Here is a 24,944-nt window from a genome sequence, read left to right as displayed (position 1 = left end):
TATACATTGAAATATATGTACTGTGTGCATTTATTGTAAAAATACATTCGAATGCTAGAATATTCATGTATATCCATTATGAAATGAATTACTAAAGTAATATGAGTAATGAAAAAAAGTTTTTTATATGTAAATAAAAATGAAATCGAACAATTATTTTAATTCAATTTAGTTGATGAATACGATACAAATACCAATCGAATTGTAGGTGGAGGTGATTTATCGATTTACATTTCCAAATCAGGTGTACAAACCCTCTTAATCGAATGTTTGATATTTTAAAAAGTAAGAGTGTATAGTGAAATGATCATATACATAGTACATACATGGATATGTACATTGGAGGTGCCCAAAAAATATAGATTTTATTTGGACGGGTTTTACTATGTTCTTTAATATCTAAAAGTAGCTGGTGTTAAATTTCTGTCAAATCAAATCAGATAAAGGGATTGACTGAAGTTGATTAAAAATTGTAAAATTGGGGAAATAATATTACTTATTTGATTTATTAAAAATTTGTGTCATTAAAGTTATTGGCCGAAAACACTATGCAATACTATTTTTTGGCGGGTCGAAACTTCCTTTACAAATTGAAAGCATACATTAGTGCTTTTAAACATTTGTCGCTGTTAAGTCAAATTTTAGCCAATTAACATTAAATATTTGTGGTCAAAAATATGTAAGAAATATTCTTGCAAAACTGTTTTGCAGATAGCTAAACAAAATATATATTTTAAGGTAAATTCTGAAAGCATTTATAAAGTATTATTAATTTAGTGGCAATAAGCGCAACTTCCAATGATCGATAACATAAAAGTTTGACCTACCAACGCCGAACGGTTTAAGGGTTGAAAAATACTAACATTGTACTTTAAGTTATCACCCCCAGAGCATGACCCTTAATTTGTTGCATAGTAAAAGTTATTGTTCGATATAGAAAATTTTTTGAGTATATCAAAAAAATTCTTTTATATATTCAATTTTATACTTTTCAATTTAGTTCCATCTCGGGTACGATTGGACTGAAATTAAGCAGCGGTTTTTAAAGAAAATACTTCCAATTTTTCTTTCTCGGTGACTATATGACATAGATTTACATACATATTTATATACATATGTACATATGTAAATAAAAAGTATAAAATTTTTTATTCTTTCACTTGAGTGTAGACATGACAATGATTTAAATTGTGTTACGATAATTTTGAATGACATTTACATAATTCTCAACGTTACGTTTGGTGATTGTTAATCGATTAAAACGCGTTGATGTCATAGTTGGTAGAGATGTCATGTCAAAATGTTTTATTTATTTAATATATGTTTATAAATACATACTTACATCTGTATAAATATGCATTCATGTGTACAAATATTCATTTATTTATTTTCCATTTTAATAAAGCAAAAAAGAAGTAGAAAAAACACAATACCTGCAATGCATTTGGCCACATGCAGTTCTCTGGTGTATTATCATCATTGTCAGCCGTGCTGGTGGTTGTTGCCGCATCCGCTGCAGAGACAGCATTCAGACTCGCCACTTCAGATAAATGTGCACCATTTACATAACGATTTGCGGGTACTTTTTGTGTGGGCGAACCAAACGTTGATCCACGTAGTAAGTGTTTAGCTTTAGTGCGATTTTCAATTCCATCACCGTTGGCAGGACATAATTCCTCAATACTTATGCCATCTGTTTCAATTGAAATGAAAATAATAATAATAACAATACCAACAATATAAAATAAAAATATGTACATAAGATATTAATGTCTTGTCACAACAATGATATACGCAAAATCAGCAAAAATGTTTTATTTATTGTGTTTTTTAAATTTATGTACTTATTTTTTTTTTTTTTTTTTGTATTCTTGTGTTTATTGAATATGAAATTCTATTTAAATTTATTTTGGCACAAATAAATATAAATAAGTTAAGATGCCAAACAAATGAATACACGTTAATTTAACAGATGTTATCAAACTAAATTTAATGGAACTTTTCCTTTAAAATTTAATAATACTAATTATTATTAGTAATTTTATGAATCGAAACTTAATATAAACAGATAATTTTATTATTTAGTACGAAAATATACCTTATTATTATATACCAGTTATGATAAAGTGATTTTCTAAGAAAGGTTCTGCTGATATAATTTATTATAACATCTAAGTACATAAATCTAGCATGTGACAAGTTTCGCTGCGATTATTGTGTCATTATATACATGTATGTATTTATGACTATTTTGGATTGTATTCTGTCGTCTAGTTGAAGTCTGGAATTACTCATATTTAAAGCTAAAGAAACATTATCGAGACTCTTCTAACTCCTCACGTAAGGGGCTAAATTTATTTTTTTTTTATTTAATTTTTGCAAGGTTTGTAATTTTTTACGTAATTCGAACTACATATTTTCTTTGATGTCATCTAAATTGTACGGTTTTATTTATATTTATATTAAACAAATTTTATACTTATAAAATTTATAAAAAACTAACATGGATTTTTCAATAACATATTCTTTATTTCCATTGCCCCTTAAAATATTCCAAGTAAAAAAGTTTTGATCGATAAAGCTGGCTTACCATCCTATTCTTGGTTTAAATTTAATTTAAATCGATTTTTGAGTTTTGTCACTTGATACGAAATTTCCCATATTACTTTTGTATGAATTAATAACATTACATTGTATAAAACACAATGTAAGAATTTCTCTCAGAAAGGTCAAAGAGGAATTTAATTTATTTTGGCTCTTATGATCAATTAAAAGGTAAAATATAAATTTCTCTGTAATTTTTTATTTTCCTTCGGCCGTTCGATGGAATCAATTTAATAAGTGTCTGTAGTAGTTGGTGATGAACTTTACGCTTACCTTTGGCTATAAACTTATTGTACTGTGCAAATTCAATGGATATACTTGTGCCACGTGGACATGTAATTACAACTTGATCTGTGTCACAGGCAGCTTTTTGATATGTGCGCAGTGTTGCTGACAAAAGTGCTGCACCGTACATCCGGTTAAGTCATCAATGTTTTTTTATTCAATTTTAAAAAGATTGAAAATATATGCGTATATATGCGTGTGTACGAACGTGCATGAATGTTGAATAAATAATTTAATACACAATATTTGTATTGCAATTATATTTTCCAATGTGTTCACAGGTGTTTGAGCGTGTATATGTATGTGAAAACATTTTTATGTTTTTATGAAGGCATAATCAAATGTAGTGATGCATGATCAAATAATATGGCCAATATTTTTCATCGTCATCATCATGGCCGACAGCATCAGCAGGCAGAATTTGCCATCATAATAAACGTCAACGTCGTCAACACCATATCCAACAATAAAAAATGGAAACCGTGTATATTTATGTTCAGATGATGATGTTTGTTCAACAAATATAAACGAGGTCAATGCGTCGAGTTGGTTGGCGAATGTGAACAAAAAGAACATCATGTGCAGTGGAAGAGAGACAGAGAGGAATAAAGTTTATGGATATTAAACGTACAGCATGCATGTTGTACATTTAACATTCATTCATTTATTTATTCGTTCATTCATCAACCCAACGAGGTTGCGTTGTGTTCATTGTAGCCATTCATTTTAATCACCATTATTTAAACGAAGTTTAAAGAAAAATGGCATAAAGCAGTAGCAACATCGAATTTGTACAACATTTAGTATTCCATAATATTGTGTTTTTTTGTTTGTTGAGAAATATAAAGCGTCAACATCACACGATCATATTGAAGTCACATCAAGTACAGATTCGAACATAGAAGAGCAGTATTGAATGGGATTAAGTTTGTTGATTTTGGGTTTGTGTTTAGATTTCCATTCCAGAGAGTAACCCATGATGATGCAAATTTTTCATAATATTTCAAATTATGTATTAGATGACACATACATTGTTAGTTAAGTGACAAGAACAGCATAGAAAAATTATATAATAAAACAGCATCAGGATATAGAACGAACGACCATCGGAATCAGTGTCAATGCATTTGATGCGACAAATGACAATAGATACGCAGCCATATAAAAAAATCATGTAACAAATTGTTGTAATTCGCATCCATACATATATTTTTGTTATTGTAGTTTCAGCAGCCATTGCAAGGAGTCATTGTAAATTGCATGTATGAAAAGAGAAGAGAAAAAATAAAAGAAAAATTATTTAATTTATTTTGATATTTTATCTTTTTTGTATTTATTACAATATATTATTTGTTTGTACATTAGACCTGTCCCATGAAAATAAATGTGAAATTTTAATTAATCTAATAATCTAATTTATTTTGATATTTTATTTTTTTGCCTTAATTGCACTATAGTAGATGTATGTACATTAGACCAGCCCCTAGAAAATAGTCTTATTCAATAGCATCTTAAAATTGACTGAGAAATTTTAAATTAATATAATTATCTTTTTAAATCATATGATACTTTTCTTATTTAGTCTTTTGTTTTTGTTAATTAAGTAAAAAGTTTCACATTTTTTATTAGTAATTTTTATCATAACAAATTATATTTTCTGGGCTGTCTACCCTGAGCAATCTATTTAGTTCATATGGGCGCTCCAAGCTCTACAGATGAATCTCATCACTTTTTCTTCAAAATGTTCAGGTGAGTATTAAAGTAATTGGTACGAAATTTGAAGAATCTAATTCTAAAATTCCTAAATAAACAAATTTTTGTATTTAATTCATATAGAAGATGCCGAATCCCAAATTGAAAGTCTGCCCATAATGCTCTAAATGTTCAGATAAATGTCAACGTTTCTCAGATGCACGAATTTTTGCTCACATGGACGTTAATGGTCTTCGTGCAAAATTTGAAGAATCTGGCTTTAATAGCTTTCCAGATAAATTAAATTCTTAATTTATATGGGGACTCTATCTCCCCTAATGAAAGTTCGTTCTTTTTCCCCATAAAGTTCTGATGAATATCAAAGTTCATCGTTCCAAATTTATAAGAGGCAGCTCTATTAGTTTACCAGATAAACGAATTTTTGTATATTATATTCATATGAGAGGTACAACGCTCCTAATTTGGTAGTCCGCAAATTTATTGATGTTGATGTCAAAGTTTTCATGGAAAATTTTGAGGATTTTTTTCTAACAGTTTTATATTTAATTAATATAGGAGTTTCCATCCCCCATAATCAAAATCCGACCTTGTTCCCCAAAATATTGAAATGAAAATTTAAGTTTTTCGTGCAAAATTTTGAAGAAGCTAGCTCTATTAATTTCCAAGATAAATAAATTTTTGTATATTTTGTTCATATGGGAAGTATAACACCCCCCTTTGGTAGTCCGTAAGTATATTACCCGAAATTTTTACATGGATTTTGCAAAATTTGAAAGTTTCAAACATAATAGTTTCCCAGATAAGCGAATTTTTGTATTAAATTGATGGTAGATGCCACACCCCCTACAGCAAGTCCGCCCTTTTTTCCTTAAGTAATCCTATTGACAATAAAGTAATTCCGACAAAATTTGAGGACTCTATCTGTTATATTTTCGCAGCTATACAGATTTTATATTTTCTTCATATGGAATGGCCCACTACAACCATTCAGTCCAGTTTGTCAAAAAATATTATTATGGATGTCAAAGTTGTGGGCGTGGCACGTCGGTCACTTGAAATTTTGAAGTAAAAAGTAGCCAGACATACAGGAACACATTGTGAAAATTTCAGAAAAATTGGTTCGGCCGTTTGGCTGTCTATGCCCAAACAAACACACATTCATTTTTATATATATAGATAACATAATTTGTATTTTAAAAATCATCTAATCATCAAAAATCTACAATTTTGTACAACGTAGCAGCAATAAAATATTTTTATTTTATTTTTTGCACACAAGCACGAAATAAATAATTTCCACGAAAATTATTTATTAGCTTAATATTGAGAATAACACAAAAGTCTTTAAATGCCATGTACCAGCCGAGGCATTTACTGAATGAGCCGTTAATTTTTTTTCACTAGCTGTCAAATTTTCGTGTTTCAATCAGAAATAAATACATAAATGAAGCTTAATATTATACGCAGATTACACTTCCAAGAAATAAAATAAAATGTATAAATACAATGTTGCAGATATTGACAAGCAGCACATAAATCAGTTTTCGAGGGTCGTTTGTAGAAAATATTTTTATATGCGTATCATCCACCAACATAATGAATAAGGTATAATATGTTTTTATTTATAAGTATCTATGTCCACCTCCCACCTTAGAATCATCTTCTGGTTTGAAGATGATAAACACATTAATTAATTTGGCTATTTTAGTCATATCCTCTTATGACTCTTCTGCACGACTAAAATGATCATATATGCGCTCATTTTCTGATCATAAATTATAAATTCGTCGGGAGAAAATGGTACTTTACACGCGACTATTGAAAACGGGCTTTTTATGAGACACACTTCTGATTACTACTCACTCATTTATAAATTTTTTTGGAGTCATTTATGAGCCGAATTACGGGTCGTTTAATAATTATTTTTGAATAATCAGTTTTGAGTCGTTTCTGAGTAATTTTAATACAATATAACGAAAACCAGTTTTTGATCTTTATACTGTGCGATATATAACTACAAAATAAATCAATAAACGATGGGACACCTGGAAGACCTATTTGTGATTGCTGTACATTTTGGTATTGTTTTTAAAATAAATCAGATTTAAACAATTTAGTTTAGAGATTATTCTCCCAACTACCTTCCGTAGAAGATCATTAGACCTATAAAATGATTATAATAATTTGAATTTCCTTGACAGAAAATCGACTTTATAAATATTACATAAATTGAAATACTTATACATTTAATTTTATAAACAAATGAAAATTAAATCAACTCATTTTTGGCCAACCAAAATTATTTGCCAACTCTTCTAAAGGAGTCTTTTCTAATCAGTTTCGAATCATTTTTTAATCTTTTTTGAATAATTTTTAAGTGTAAGTGTTGCTGTTTTTAAACAAAAACAAAAATGGTTCAGTGTACTGATTAATTAGCCACCAATCTTCCAGGTTTGATTTTATTGTAAATATTTAACCATATTCTCCATATAAAGTATCAAGAAAATCAGTTTTGAACAACTTTTGAATTACGAAAAAGATCAATAACACTGTCAATTGTTAATTGTTTTTAAGACCCAAGTTGCGCTTTACAGCATCCTAAACCTGGATTACTTATTTATAACTGCATTAATGTACGAAAACCAATTTTTTGGTTGTGTTTGGAAAGTTTCAATGACTGATTCTTGAAATACTCGAAAGCACCATCCATGGCATGGTTTTATTCAGTTTTATTTATATTTTTTTAATTATTCGAATAAAAACTTATATTTATTATTCGTTCGAATAATTGAATAATTTTTAGAGTTTTACGAAATAAAAAAAATATTCTTAAATTCTATTATAATAATTTAAAACGCGAATAATTTAATTATACTTATTCATAAATTTTATCAAAGGTATATATTTAAATCAAATTTGCATACCTAATTTGTTCTACATATAAAACTATGATTAATGTTTATGAATAAGACAGTTTAAATGGGCTTGAAAATTTAAGTACTTATGACTTTACTATGATATACTTAAAATAAAACAAATTAAGCACGAATTATATAAAAAAGGATGAAATTCTACAATGTGACAATATTCTAACATCGAATATTTATCTCGTTCAAAATATGTTTTTGTATTAAGTGGTTAAGTGTTTGTCAAATAATAGATTCAATCTAAAAGCATTTATATACATATGAGACCACTTTAATGAGCAAAAATTAAAATATTTGTACTTGTTGGAACCAAGTTGAATAATAATTAATTTATTTAGGGAAAACTAGATTATTTCCTTGAGTATTCGTGTATCATTTATTTAAATAAATCGTTGTAATTTTTCTTATAAACATTAAGAGTTTTAAAATTAGAAAATGTGATCCGGATTAAGAAAATGCTTTCGCCAATAAGCAATTGCTTTTGTAATGACAATTATTTACTTATCATTTTTATGTTTTCTGTTATTTTGTCAAATAAAAATGTACATTTGAACGCATTAATAAATGTTTTGATTTGAATTTGATGACTTCATCTCGGTTTATAAATATGATGACATGAACAAAAATAATAAAAATGTAAAAGAACAGGAAATTTCAAAATAAACATGTCATCAAATCCGTTTTTATTTATTTCAGTTAAATAAAATGAAAAACATTTTTTTTACTGTAACTTGTTTAAATTAATACACATTTTTTATCACTTTATTTTTTATTTTTACTTCTTACATCTTACTAACAAACTAGTCCACACTGAAAATGTGATGAAAATTTTGAAGTTAAGTGAATTTTTGTTTTTTAATATAAATAAATATTTGTTGAGGATTTTTTATTATATTTGTTTATTTTTTGCTTTGTTGGCTTAGTGACCATTCACATTTTACGACTTTGTTTTACTGTCAAGTATAAATAAGCGGCATAATAGTATAATTTATGTACAGAACTGCTATTCCATCCATAACTTTTTCATCAATTATTCTATTTTTGATTTGGATTATTTGATAATAAGGTACACATATAACTTACAATTGAATTAAAAAAAGTTTAACACACAGTAAATTTTCACTTAATAGCAAGTTTTTTTTTGTTTTTCAAAATACATACGTACATATTTATCACAAAATTTACGCTGATTAAAACAGAATATATTTAAAATGGAATTCGATACGAACATTAACATTATCCTTATTCTTGATATTTTAAATAAAGAACTTAAGGTTTTGAAAGATTGTATCACTGAACACTAAGAAATGAAACGCTGTCAAAAAGTACCTAAGTCTACTTTCAGTCGGTACCTAACTCTAGGAATGTATTAGTAAAATTCTCAAGCCAACATAGTTGCAAAGTATCGGATTTAAAAATTAAAAAAAAATATATATTACATTTAAATTTTTATTTTAAAAGATTTCTTTAAATAATCTTCAGTATAATTTATCTATAAACATTATATATGAATGTATCTTTGCTTTTTAATCTGCAATATTGAAATAATAAACAATTTAGTTGAAATATTTTTTTTGTACCATACGAAAATTTATAACATTGTTTTTTCAGTTTTAATTTCAACAACAAAAATTAAATGTTAAACAGATAAAAAATATATTTTTCGTTTGTAAAAATTATTTAAATATACATATTTAATAATTTTGTGCAAAAAATAATAAAATAAAACATTAAGCGATAAAAACTATTTTGCTATAAGCTACGAATTTTCGCGACAAAGTTTTGAAGTTTGGAGAGAGAGTAAGATTCTTTCATATGTGTTGGAGTTACACAGAACTCGTCTGTGAGAAGAGTGTAACGTTATTGTTGTAAAAAAAAGACAGCGTATCACTTATTAGCAGTGTTGCCACAACAAAATTTCTTTTCTAACCAAAATTCGAATAAAAAATAACCAAATTAAGAAAAAAGTAAACAAAATTATTTTTATTCCTTTTATGTTTTTACATTTGTACATTTAAATAACAAATTCATTTTCTGAAGTGGAACTATGTTAAATTTCGTCGTTAAACAGGTATTATGAAAACAGTTATGAGCGTTAAAGTAATTTTCTGTACGGGATCTTATATGAGACGTATGATCAATTATGGACCAATTCTCATAAAATCTGACAGAGATATTTTAGTTCCTTTAAACCTTGATTATGTTGAATTTTGTTGCTATATTGCAGTACATTATGAGCTTTAAAGTCATTTTCAGAGGAGACTTTTTATGAGGGATAGAGTCAATTATAATACCGATCCTCATAAATTTTGACAAATACATTTCCAATAAAACTTATCGCTATAGATGCTTTTTAAGCAATATAGTAATTTTTTGAATAGGGCATAATATGGGGGCTAGGTGATATCATTGACCGATATTTCGCATTTTCAATACCAATCAAACTGGGTCAATTAAATATATTTTGGCAAAATATTTCAGTTTTCTATCTTGTTTCTTTTCGTGTTTTCAACAATAAATATATGTCTCTTCGCAGATTCGTGAACAAATGCAATTAATATTTATTTAAAAAATAACTGAGCTTTTAAAATAAAAATACTCCACATATGACTTTTTGGAAAACAATTTTAAATTATAAAATTCTTCCTATTTTACAGATTTGGAGATTTCGTTCGAAATTTGGTTTTAAATTATAATACCATGTAGCGAATGTTAGCATTACATTCATAACTTCAGCAATATTTCTAAACGTAATCTATCCAAATTATCCGACAAATTGACCAAAATGTAGAATTTAAGACGGTAAAATAAAAACTAGTATAAAACATCATCTAGAATATGTAAATAAAGAACTAAAAGTCATGGTGAGATAATAGAAGTCAAAGGTCATGAGTATCACATCTTTGCATATATCGCGATTATTGTGCGTCGTACGAGTTTAGATGTTATTACAACTTTTGTATACAATACAATTTCATTTTCCTTAGCTGTGTTACTTAAAAATACCAGTTGATAATTACTTTAAAGATATTGTGATACTATTCTTGCATCAATTAGCAGAAAATACTTTATTTATTCTTATTAAATCATTTATCTTAGAATTTCGGCAAATTAGCACAGTATTTGTTTATGCAAAATCTCAAATAGGTATAGAAGTTGCAATTATACTTTAAATTTTTAATTTAATTTGGAGGACATAATCTACTAAGTACGTAGACTATTCCCACCAAATTTTTTTTTCATATAAGTATCGCGAGTTCTTTACATAAAAAGTTCCAATAGAATTTTATTAAAGGAAGGAAGGACGAGTTTGAATCGACCCAAAAAGTGATTTTAAGTTCATTGATGTACCAAAAGGAGAGAGAGGATTCATTATTCACGGTGTTAGATTGACTAGTATAAATAAATATTTTAAATATAAATATAATAAATAATATTAAGTACGGTGTTGTTATGATTTTAATCAACTCTTTTAATATGTGGAAAACTCATAGGTACTTTTGCTAAATCCTACCCAATTAAGATATCGAAAAATACCTTTGTGCACATACATAAGTATAACCAGTAGATGTACAAATTGCAGTAATAAAAAATATCGAATAGTAAAAAAAATTCCACATATTAACAAAATTCAAAACAGGGCTATATGTATATTTACATAATTGATTTAAAACTAGAGATAAAAAAAGTTTTTTTTTAATTTTATTTTTAGAATAAAAGCAAACAGCATTTAGTTCAATTGTTTGCAAAAAATAACCAAAACGAAAAAATAATTCACATGTACACATGCAAAATAAAAATAACCAATTTTGGTTAATAATAACCAAAGTGCTTAATAATAACCACACTGCTTATTAGTGTTCAGTGGATTGTAGATTCAAAGTATCTTTTCTCAGTATCTAAAATCTGTAGTAAAAAATTGTGATCTTCTTTAAATTTTATAAGACTTCGCGTATTCATTACAGAAATACATACAACTCTATTAAGGCACATCCGTTCGTCTGGCGACTGTCCATATAAAATTTATGCGGAGTGCACAGGACGCAAATTTTCAGATATTTGGATAAAATATAATGCCTTCTATTAAAAACTAAAAAATTGGTGACACTTTTGAAACAGAAATGTATTGAAAAATTTTGTTGCATTTTGGAATCTTTAAAAAAGTGTCCGTAATCAGTAAATTTTTACTGTTTACTGTAAAAATTTCAGTATTCAGTAAAATTTTACTAAATACTAAAAAATTTTTCAGTAAAGACTAAAAAATACTGGTAATGCAAATCTTACTGAAAACTATAATGAGTAAAATTTTCAACCAAAATGCATTATTAGTAAAATTAATCACATTATGTTCATCGTTTACCAATACCCACCCGGGTAACCTTTTTTCTTATATGATTTTAACAGATAAAGAATCGTAAATTAATTAATTGATGGTTATTTAATGCTATTTTAGAGACTGTATTTATAAAAAATAATAAAAAACAAGTAAAATAAAATAAAATATAATTACAAATAATTATGACGAATGAAATACTTAAATTTTCGCATAGGTTTTTGCAAACGATATTAAAAATTTTTATGTTCGTCGTTTACCAATACCCCACCCGGGTGTTCTTGTCTTTTTTATGTTTTTGAGAGACAAGAACTTATAAATATAATAATTATAGATAATTAAATGAACTATTAGATACTATATTAACTAAAAAATAATAAATTACATGTGAAATAAACATAAATATTATAAATAAAATACTACAAACTTTGTTGGTCACCCGGGTGGGTATTGGTAAGCCATGTAGTAAAATTGACAAAAGCTAAAAAAAATCGTTTAAAAGTAAAAAAATATTAAACTTTTTTTTTTAAAAAACTAGAGAAAAAAATTCTAAGTTTTGTTCAGTGAGTCAAAATTTCTCTTAAATCGGAGCAAATTTTGCTAAGATATTAAAGAAATAAAAACGGAAAGGTCACCCGGGTGGGTTTTGGTAAGGCGAAGGTTAAAGTTAAAGTTATATATTGAGGCATTTTTAAAACCAATTTTATAAGAACAACATATATTAAAATAACTAATTGGAAATATTTAAGATTATAATGTAATGTCTTAAACTAATATTAATATCGTAAAAATACAGTACCAAACCTAACAATAATAGTTAAAATCATGATAAAAATATCAAGGTAGTGTCATTCTCTCTTTTTGTCGGCATAGTAACCTTCTGACGTTTGCTGGTATTTTATTAAACGAGCTACCACATTTATTTTAAAAATCCTATTTATTTTTTTTGTTTTTCAAATAAAAATAAAAATTAAACTGAATTGAATCAAACAAAATTTTAAATTCAATAAAAATACATTAAAAATCTTACTAAATCTGCCAAAAATACATCAATAAATTGTCTGTTGCTTCCCATGTTCTTTAAGTTGCGGAATGGATTAACAGGAGGAACCTACTAAAAACGGTGTACATGTATACATATGTAATAATAAATTGGAGTTTTTATCATCTTACATGAAGAATTTATCTTCCAACGTATATGTAGGCACAATGAACCAGAATTAGCTGTCCATTCGGTCCAAAAATACGCGGTTTTCTTCAAGTGCAAAATAACGCTGCCATGAAATCATTGGCTACTTTTCTTACTTATTAGGGTTTGGACAAGAATGCTAAGTGGAATTTATTGTTGCTCGCCTTAACTTTATATGTTCATTTCTTTATACCACATGTCCATTTTGTGTATGAAATACTATTAAACTTAATGAAAAATATATTTATCTTAAATTTGATCCATCTACGTATATTATACATACATATAACATATTTTTATAATCCTTTTTTTAATCTGTGTGCCTCCGGTGGGTTAGTTGTTAGTATTATAGTCTGTTAGATCGGAAGTCGTGGGTTCGATTTCCACCAGAGACACTAACAAAGGAGACCACAACAGGCCCTGTGTAAACCTAGGTGTATTTCTTCAGGTTTGATGAAACATCCTTTCAAACTAACTAACTAAATCGGGCCAGCTCAACAACTGTTATCGCTGGACTTAAAATATTTTAGAAATCATTAACATAAATCCCACATACACTACACAAATTTCTTTTAAACTAGTTTCCCATTTTTCATATACTATGGCAAGGATTTTTCTATTTGTTTACAAAATACAAATATCAAAAATACCAGTAAACTTCAAAAAAAAAAAATTTTGAGAGAGAGAGAAATGACACTACCTTCATATTTTTATCATGGTTAAAATTGTATATTACATGCCAAAGCCCTTGCTCCCGAGGCTGGCAATGTCTCATATATTACTAAATAAACTTTAAATTAATTCTTACAATCTGTGAGAGCCAATATAAGTTTAACATCTGTACTTGACCTTAAACATATTTTTATAAAATCGGATGTCTCAAATTTTCTTGCTTTTAACTCAACTGAGAGTGGATATAACGTATTCACCTTCGAGGTAAATTTATTGATATATATATATATGACCTTCGAGGTAAATTTATTAATATATATATGAATTTCGTTGTTCATTAAATTTATATTAGAAGGTGGAAAATATTGCGATATATTCATTGTTAAATCATTTTTAAAATGTTCCCAATTAGTTTTCTTAAATAATGAATATAAATTTGGTTGATATAAGATAAAATCAAATAATTTTAAGTTCAAACGTAGTGGAAAATGATCCGAAAATGTTGGTAAATTTTTAATATCAATATGATCCACTATAATTGAGCTCAAAAGAAAATGGTCTAAAAAACGAACCCGTTAGAATACGAAGGAATATTATTACAAAGTCTAGCAAATGAATAAGAATTAAGATTTAATCAATCAAAAAAAGTATTGGCATTAAGGTTGTTGGTATTATATCACCAAAAAGTATTCTTTGAGTTGAAGTCACTTCCTATTATTAATGCATCAAAATTAGTTGAAAAGTTTGCAATGTTTGCCAAACCATTCTCAAATTGTGTAGCATTAAAGTTAAAAGGGATATAGATTGATCCAATTAAAATTTTTTACATTCTGCTTTTTCGTCACCGGATTAGTTTTTACATGATTAATTTCATTTGCTGCAACATTTAAGTTGTCTAGAATTGCAAACGTATTTTGACTATTGTCAATTTTAACGGATCGTAATTTGATTAAATCTATTTTTAGATCACCTTTTAAACTTCTTTTGTATTTCTTCTTTTTTACTGTTTTAAAATCAAATTCATGTACTTGATGTTTTTGCCATATCAATACTTTCCTCTTGCGAAAAATAATTGGATTGAATGTCATCATTACCATTTGATTGTTGACCAAAATTATCTGATTAAGTGTCAGTTGTTCCATATTAGTGGCCAAACTTGTATCATTATTGTTCTCGGTTATTTGATTTGAACATTGAAGTGAAGTTGCGGATTTAGAGTTTTTATATTCTGAAGAGTCAAGATCAGGAATATTGATATTTTGATTGTTTGTTTTTGAAACTTCATCATTTTGTGCCGAATTAGTTACATAGTTCCAAAACTTATCTGGCGGTTTTTAGGATCATTACCACACGGTACAAGGGGTTTGTCTATTCTCAATGACAATAAAATAAATTTAAATTTAAAACCTTTTTGTCGTAAGTTTGAAAGGAAAAAAATATTATATTTTATTTATTTTTTTATGAGCAAAACACGTCTGCCTTCTATGAAATATTTTTGTTAAAAATATAACTTTCAGTAAATTATTAGATTTTATGGAATATTGTAATCACATTTTCGGTAATCAGTAAAATTCTGCATTTTTTGTAGTAACCAGTAAATTTATTGCAATTTTTTGCAGTAATCAGTAAAATTTATTTATTATATATATATATATATATATATATATATATTATATATATATATATATATATATATATATAATATATATATATATATATATATATATATATATATATATATATATATATATATATATATATATATATATATATATTATATATTCAGAATTTTATCTTTATTTTTTATTTTTAAGCGAATTATGCACGTTAAATCTATTTTATGAAGGATATTATGTATGTGTGCTAGGGTGAGAGGGTGGGCCAAATTTCGCTAAGCCGATAATTAAAGTTGAGTATAGGACCAGTATTTTTTCAATAATAAATTGATGCCGTTCTGTAGCAAATTCATTGATTTGATAAATAAAATAGTTAAAATTTATTTTAAGTTACTATCTACAAACATGCATTTGCAAAGAAATAATAAACAACTAACGATTTCGTTGTTTGCTAACCAATCACATGTTAAATAAAAATTGTAAGACATACACAAATTAACTGAGTACACCTACTGTTTGCAACTATGATAAAAAATAAAACATCGTTAATTTGTCGACATTGACGTGATTCATGTTTTCTTTTACAATCAATGCCATCATCGACGTTAAACATCATGGGCATAAGTTGAGTTTAAGTATGAAATTTTTTAAACGATTTCATTCCTTATGAAGGCTATGAAAATACTTCTCCACACAGAACGGATGATGAAGGCTAAACTTTATTGCATGAAGCAGGAAAGAAAAAATTAAGATGGAAAGGAATTTTTAAATATTATTATTTGTCTTGTATATGTACATGAATAAGAGAAAGTATGTGTGTACATATACACATACATATGTACAATGTGTCGTACCATAAATAAAAAGAAATGTAATTCATTTTTATCATTGGAATTATTAAACTTTTATGACTGCTGCTGCTACTACTTGTTAGTAATACAACTGACTATACATACATATTTGTAGTGTTGCTGACAACGTCATAGCAGCCGAGATATCCTCCTTCTGCTTGCGGTACAATCAAGCTCATTGCCGCAAAAAAATGGAGAAAATAACCGACTGAGATTTTCTTTTATTACATTTATTATTGTCGTTGTTTGTGTTCTGGTAATATTTGTTTGTTTGCTTATTTGTTGTTGGCCTGTTGGTATTGTTTCTTTTATTTGTTCGTTAGTAGATGGGGAGCAATCCCTTTTATTATTATTTATTGTTATTTATTTAATTTTTTTGTCTTTCTCATTTTATTTTATTGGTTACAATTCAATACGATACAAGCTTTTTTTCTCATTTAGAAGAAACAAAACAACATTTTATTCTTAGAACGATTTAATTTTTTCTTCATAGAGAAAAAATTAAGCAATAATATCATGAATTTAATCTGTATAAATACTCTTAAGCGGATAGTCGTCTACTTTCTTTTCTTTTCCTTTTTATTTATTTATTTATTTATTTAATTTTTTTAAGACTAAGACAATAAATGAATAGATATGTTTCATGTTCTTAATAATTTTCCTTTAATGCCCTACTAAGCACACCAATGTCTCCAAAAATATTATAAGTATTTTTTTTTAAACCCTACACTATTAAGTTTTTGTGCTAGTGCTTTTAAACGTAAAAATAACGGATCTAAAATATTTTTTTTTTAATTTTTTCTATATAATTTAAGGTTCAAAAATCTTTTAGATACTTTGTTTTATCTATTGCAATTGACACCCTAGTTATAGTTGGTGTAAGTCATCATGTAGTCGGTCATTTTCGAAAGTGCTTGCTTTTATTAACATTCTTTAAATAATGCTTCAATAAATAAACTTTATTTAGCTTAAGAATAAACAGTTCCTTTCGAGATTAAGTATAGCAAGCCTAGGCTTAAGTGTACATAAAAATAATAATTTATAAATAGTTGTTTAATATCTGTTAGTTGTAAAAATGTTTTTTCTCCATTTTATTTCTTTATACTATTAATAATTTTTGAAAAAAAAAATTCTCTTAAAAAGTTATTTTATTACTTGCTAGCAATTTATTTTTTATGTCCATTCATATTTACAGAGCTGGTCGTAACAAAAGGAAAACATAAATTTGGAAATCGTTTTCATTTTATTCCTTAAACAACACACGTTAGAGGAAGGAAATTTCTTTAAAGATATTTTATTCATTTTTCTATGCAAATATTTGTGACATAGTTTGCTGTTCATCTAGTAGTTGTTTAATACTGAGTCATAAAATAAATATTTACTTTTTATGTTCCGCCACCATACATGATGATATTAAAACAACTGTCAGTCACTTTATGAATAGTTTACAAACTAACGTGAAAATATGTATTCAGAGTCCGCTTTAAACGTTATATACAAAAAAGGTTGGTCAGAGAAAAGTTTATTTGTTTTTTTTTTATTTTAGGACAGTTAACACATGTAAAGCTGTATTATTAAAAAGCAAATATTATGTGAGTCATTTGGATAAGAAAATCTTTTTTCAGATTTATTAACATTTAAGCACATAGTTTTGCATAAAAAATAAGTACAATAATATATTTAAATAAAAAACAAAATGTGTGAATTAACAAGTTAGAGTGCTAGTCAACTGAGCTGAATTTTAACTAAGGAATTTCAGATATATTGTTGTACACAATTCTCTTAATACTAAAGTAATAATCGATATTTGTATTATTGACCTATCATTCAAATATTTAACAGTAGTACAGTTTTGTAAATAAAACAATGCTTGTGCCAAATTCTGTACGGATGTCATTATTTGGTAATGAATTATGTGTCTTTAAGTGTTTTTCGTATAGGTCCTCGTATTGGAGCTCTTCACATAAAACTTTAATTTATAAAATTTTGTAATGGTATCGATATTCCAATAGAATTTATTAACTGTACATTTATTTCTGGAAATATAAACTTTTGATTAGAAGATATCTATATAAAATTTTGGTGTTTTTTATACAATTCTTTTGGAGTTTTTTTGCCATTTTGATTCAAAACTATTCACAGTGTAAAGCGATTTTGCTGATTTCCAATACCACACGACATAGGACAATATTGAATATTTGGGAAAATATTAATTGTTTAACATATGTGTGTTTAACACAGACAGTCGTCGGCCATCACACAGAAAAAACTGAAAATACGTTCCAATTATCAAAATAATTGTATCAAGCAAGTTTTGCACCTATAACCAAAATGATGATATCAATTACCAAATTTGTAAAAAAATAAAAAAATCAGTGTTCTTCCAAATAACGAATTAATTAATGTCAATATTTGAAACAAGATTTAACATTGATTAATTCATTAATTGTATAAATTAAATATTTAATGAATATAAAATAGATTTTTTATTAATTTAATAATCAAATGAATTAAATTGTTGGGTGGAATTTTTTTTTAAAATCAATTAACAATCAAATTAATAATTGATTACACACAACGTAAAAGTAATACTCGACTTTTAACCATGCGTTCAGCATTTATATTGCTTATAGTCAAAATTGTATATATAAAGTGTTTCATAAATTATCAAGAAAATTAAATATTATATGTCTAAAATTTTATTGACTATATATATATATATAAGAATTATAATATTCCTAGCACAAAAAATCGAAATAAAATATTTAAAATAAAAAAGAAGGCCAGAGAAAAATTTTTCAGCCAATTAAAAAATTAATTGAATCAATTAAAAATATAATTAAAATTGTACACGTAAGTTTTAAACAACGAGATAATTAAGACAAAAATCTGTTTAATAACATATCAACGATATTTTGTGTGAGCATTGTCAGAAGTACAATTATATTCTCGTGAATAATTTATTATTTTTAATATTCTTTAAAAATACTTTTTTTATAAAACTAAGTACCCATTTTTTAGAGAATATTTAACATGTAGAATTAATAAATTAATTTATAATCATTAACAAAAATATTATGAATTAAATTATGAGGATTTAAATTTATTTATGCATATATTCCAATGCAATTTCTTCAAATTTGCATTAAATCCAAGACGGTAATAGTTTTTACTATAGACCTCATTAATAACAACATAAAAGAATATAATTTTATTACTATTAATTAGCGGGAAGGGAATTTTCCATTAGTTTTTCTTGAAAGGAAAATATTGAGTTTCTTTCACACGAGAAACTTTGATGCAAATATTGTTGTGGTTACCAAGTAACGGCTTGTATAAAATTAGTTAGTTTTTATTGCGAAAGAAACCCCGCGCATTCAGTCCACGATAGGCCCTGATTACATTTTTTAATGCAAATCAATCCTTTCTATATACAGATTGATAACTAATGAAATTCAGAATTTAAAATTTTTTTATATGCAAAAATTCGCTAAAGTAAAAAATTAAAAATTTGCAATTTATTTTGTATACGATCTAATAATTTAGCAAGCAAAACAACAACATAACATGGAAAATGTAAAAGTGTTTTGATCACGTGATTTTTTGAAGATATTGAAATTACGCTGATAATGTGCTTTACAAAAAAGCCATTGTTTTCAGACTTTCATGTTTGTTTTTCTAACATTTGAGCTTTTTCCACAGTGATACCTTCTAAATCATATTTTGTAGATATACATCAAACGACGCGTAATTATAGTGTCTACTTTTTTCTCATTTATACATTTTGCATAACCGAAGAGCCTGAAAAAAAGTTAAAATTTTGTAAAATTGTATAAATTCGGTTTCAATAGTAGCAGACAGTATAAAAATATTGTTCATAGTAATTGCAAAGAGAATTAAAATGTTTACTTATTAATTCAAGACGAGAAAGGCCTTTAGTGTCTTGATAAGATACTCGTTTAGATGCTTTTAGTTCAATAGAATTAAATTTCAATGTAGAACAATTTTTCTGGGTGCAACAAACCCTTTTAGCGGAAGTTTATTTAATATTCTTTTAGCAAGAGTTGATATAAAAAACGTTTTATGGTCAATTTTTACATAATTCCTTTAATGAGATTTTACTATTTAATGGTGCGAAAGTGCAATATAAATGAAGATTGTAATTAAATACCTAGATATTTAATTAAAATACTAACTAAAAGGGATCTAAAGGGTTTCCTCTCACTAAATTGAACAACAAATTTGTAATAAATACAATACTTACTGTTGACGCAATAAACAATTTATGTTGGTTATTTCTCTTCTAAATTATTTTATGACTTCATACTAAAACTAAAATTTTTATGTGAAGTTTATAGTTTTTATAAAAAAAAGTCAGGACATGCCAAGGGTTTAATAAAGGAAATTACGATTTAATATTAAGTTTTCTTTCGAAATTTATATCCATTGTGTTGTTTAAATGATTTGTTTTATTACTTTTGTATATATAAACATTGTACATATTTATGTATATACATATGTACATATAAATGTATGTACAATGTATAAACCTCGAATGTTCTGTTTGTGGGTAATGATCAAATTGTTCAATGATTCAATATTGATAGGCATTAAATTGAAGAAATAAAATATATGTATGTACGTACATACATTAGACCGACTCACTCTGTATGAAAAACAAAAACATATTTTTGTTATCCCTACCAACATTTAACTTGCTTTGTTTTACGATGATTCTTCAAATATTTTAAGTCTAGAGATGGTCAAATTTAAAAAAGGTAATTTTTAATTATTTTATTTTTATACCCTACACCACTATAGTGGGGAGGGTATTATACGTTTGTGCTGATGTTTGTAACATACAAAAATATTGGTCCAATACCCACCTCAAAGTATACCGATCGATTCAGAATCATTTTTTGAGTCGATTAAGACATGTCCGTCCGTCCATCCGTCCGTCCGTCTGTCCGGCTGGCTGGCTGGCTGGCTGTCCATGTAAACCTTGTGCGCAAGGTATAGGCCGCAATTTTCAAGATAATTTGATGAAATTTGGACCAAGCATGTTTTTTTGGCACAAGGACGAAGCCTATTGAAAATGGTTGAAATCGGTCCATTATTTCACCTAGCCCCCATACAACCGTACCTCCCGATTTGAACTTTTTATGCTATAATTACGTCAAATATTCTGCTATCTCTCTAAAAATTGGCACAAATAAGTAAGTTAAGTATAAATGATACTGCAGATTTTCGTAAGGATCGGCCTATATTTGACCCTAGCCCCCATACAAACCCCCCTTCAAAAATGACTTAAACGTCTAAAATTGACTTGTAACCATTTGTATCGCAATGAAACTCAACAAAACTAACTGTTATTTAGAAATATATCCTTTTCCCAAATTTACCGAGGATCGGCCCATATTTGACCTATATAAAGCCTCATTTAGAAATTTTAGTTTTTTATCAATAAATGGCTTAAATATTTTGGAATTATGGTAATATTCAACATAAAAGTTTCTTTACAAAAAATAAAAATTTTATAAAAGTAAAAATTGTAAAAATATACTCATGGTGTAGGGTATCATATGGTCGGCCATGCCCGACTATACTTTCCTACTTGTTTTAATTTCAGTTTTTGGTTTAAATCAATATATGAAGGGCTTATTGCAGTAACTCGGTATGCCACAAAAATAAAATTTTGAGTAAATCGACATTAAAGTTTAAAAAAATTCTCAAAAAATAGGAATTTTTAAATTTGTACTTTAAACACGCTGAATAATCATATAAGGTCGATAGTTATCGGATGCCAATAGATGAACATCATAAATACAATGGAAACCACAATTTAAGCCATAAAATTGTGGCTTATCAAGTTACTGCCTAACAATAATTGAATCTATTTTATTTTCAAAAACCAAGTTCTAGTACATTTTTAAAGTGACTTATCAGGTTCTTGCTACAAAAAAATATTTAAATTTTATTTTCAATATGAAATTTATATATTGTTATATTTTTAGTTACTTTATCATATGATAATAAATTTGGCTTAATATAACTAAATTATTCTGCAGTAAAAGGCAGGTCCAGTAGTGTGGTATAGGCAAAAAATATTTTAAATAGAACGACAAAATACATTGGCTTGGGTTTTAAACTGAATATTCAGATAAAAATTTGAGATAATCCTGCGTTTATTCAGCATAGTAGATATTCTGCTTCGACATCATCATTTTTAACATCTGAACCAATTTCGATGCATGTTAGATATAAGAAATTTCAATTCCATTGTTCAAAAATAGTTTCGATATGCACTTTATGTAACAGGTGTAATGCTTTTTTATAAGCTGATGATTGTGATATGTTTTACTTATAAAGGTTATTGGATATAATTGGATTTTCCAATCAGCAAGAAACATAATTACAAATTAAATTATTTTTATGCAGTAACATGATAAGCCACTTTAATTTCAAAAAATTATATCACTTGAGATTTTGACCACAATAATTTTTTCTTAGTAGAATGATACTTGTCTTATCTTGTTTTATGACAACAACATAGATAATTATCAATTCCGCTTTTATCTGTATCATAATTGATGACTTTCTTAAAAAATATATGTGGCATATCGAGTTAATGAAATAAAAATTCATACAAATAGTTTGAAATGAAAAAGAGGCACGAACTTTATATCGCCAATTTACCATAATACGCTAAAAATCTTTTTAGGGACAATATATATGGTTCCTAGCAACTCAAAAGGCACATAAAAACGAATTGTGATGGTGGGTGGCTTTAAAGATGGTTTTAATGATGCGTCTAAATATTTCTAGTCAATCGATGTCCGTTCGTGAGCTGGACCGCTTACCAAAAAGTGTCTTTTTAGTAATTTTTTTTTATTAATTTTACAGTATATATTAAACAAAATATACAATACATGGTATCATTTGAAAAATTTTTTGAAGCCAAGTTTAGTGGTTGCAAAAAAAAAAATTGCAAAAAAAAATTATTTAGTGACAAACTTAAAAATTTTTAATATTTGATATATGACAATTACGAGCAGAAGGTTATTTATTTATTAATTCCATTTCAAACGACAGTACATATTAGATATTTTGTTTCAAAACAGAACAAAATTTAAAATTGGTCCAGCTCACGAACGAACACGATTTTGCTTTCCACACAGAGTGAGTCGGTCTAATGTATGTTTATCTGTAGGTATGTTTAAAATGAATGCATGACTGTATCAACAAATGAATGATCCATTTATTATGCTTTTAGTACTTTTAGCTTAATGAGTAAAGTTTTAATGATGATAAAATGATATTGCGGGTGACATTAGTGGTCATATTAATTTATACCGCATGTGATCTATGACCATTGTGTTATAAGGTAGCTTGCAGCCTATTGCAATTAATTTGAATCAATATATAAATACTTATTAACTTTCGCACGGAAACTGACAAGTACATGTCCTAATATACGAATATTATAATTCTCTTTGTAAGCCTGTTTGTTTATTTTTTGTTCCTAAATAACGCTAAAATATCTGGACCGTTTAAAATTGGTGAAAAACGGGCCAAATGAATTCTTTTGTGCGTTAATACGGATTGCTTTCTGTACTTAAGCGAAAATACTTATATAAGTCAACTCATAGCGAGTAAAAAAGGGAATTGTGTCTTTGTTGTACAAAATATTCAAAATTTGTTTTTAATTCGAAGCTTACTTAAATTTTCAGTATGTCAAAAAATTATTATATCTGTATTTAAGAAAAATATATTTTCATAAAAAATCTTCCAGGTGGACAAAAGGAAGTAAAAGGTGATTTTATGTTTGCTTATTAAATGTCCTATGTGGCTACAGTTTTAATATGACGATATATAAAGTAAAAAAATACGAAAAATTCAAGTTATTAGGCGAAAATGGAATTTGATATTTTTTTGTAAATCTAAATTTAATTAATATATGTAGGTCTGTTTATATCAGATACTTAATTGTCCGAAATGTCCGCTTTGGAACATAGATCCTAATGTATTTTATAAATTTATTTTTAAGTCTGTTTGTTTGTTAATTTATCTGTTCCTTTTTTCTTTGTTTTGTTCGTCAATCACGTCTAAACGGCTTAACCTGTTTTCTTCAAATTTTTGAAAATAGTTCTTATTTAATTGGGACTTGGAGCGGACAAAAAGGGGTTTAAAATGGGTGGTGAACGGGAAAAATTAGTACTTTTGATATGTAAACAATATACATAAATTTTGGTAAGTTAATGGAGCAACTTTATAAGATAACAAAAACATTGTGAGGAGTTTTTTCATAAGGAATGTTATGAAACCACATAAAACCCCTGTTAACGTCAGGTACTAGTTTGATAAGTAATCAAAAAGTATGAGCAAATTTTAACTAGGAATATTTATAAGTATCTACACTAAAAATAATCCATGCTCAACTTTACGATAAAAAATTTCGTAACTTCTATTTTCGTAATATTTACAAAAATTTCGTGTATAATACGAAATATTATTTAATAAAACCCTTTTCTATTTTAACGAAAGTACGAAAACCTTTCGTAATATTTTTTTCTTAAATTTTAGCGAAATTCAACATAATGATATTAATTATATTATGATTAAATAAAACTACAAGATTTTTATAAAATTTAAGAAAAAGTATTATTTTCATAAAAAAATTTAAAATTCGTGTGGAGAATAATTTTAAACTAAAATTAGTAAATTTATTTTAAAATGAACAAAAATGTTTGAATA

At 26.7% G+C, this 24,944-nt stretch overlaps 1 protein-coding gene and 1 long non-coding RNA gene across 6 annotated transcripts in view; one reads left to right on the top strand and one right to left on the bottom strand.

The window, feature by feature from the left end:
* LOC111680407 overlaps positions 1–24,944 on the bottom strand; it is a 170,867-nt gene that overhangs the window by 36,153 nt on the left and 109,770 nt on the right. For all 5 annotated transcript variants that reach the window (XM_046949925.1, XM_046949923.1, XM_046949924.1 and 2 more), the window contains 2 exons: positions 2,878–3,006; positions 1,434–1,693 (listed from right to left, as the gene is read on the bottom strand). In XM_046949925.1, the coding sequence (XP_046805881.1) occupies positions 1,434–1,693; positions 2,878–3,006 (389 nt within the window). The remainder of the gene's footprint in view (positions 1–1,433; positions 1,694–2,877; positions 3,007–24,944) is intronic.
* Positions 12,879–13,310, top strand: LOC124419658. Its single transcript, XR_006940748.1, has 2 exons — positions 12,879–13,003; positions 13,067–13,310. It is a non-coding gene; the product is annotated as an uncharacterized LOC124419658 (long non-coding RNA).

This window comes from Lucilia cuprina, chromosome 4 (genome assembly GCF_022045245.1).
Source record: "Lucilia cuprina isolate Lc7/37 chromosome 4, ASM2204524v1, whole genome shotgun sequence".
Taxonomy (NCBI): domain Eukaryota; kingdom Metazoa; phylum Arthropoda; class Insecta; order Diptera; family Calliphoridae; genus Lucilia; species Lucilia cuprina.
The sequence above is the reverse complement of the archived record's forward strand: the minus strand, read 5'-3'. Positions and strand labels throughout refer to the sequence as shown.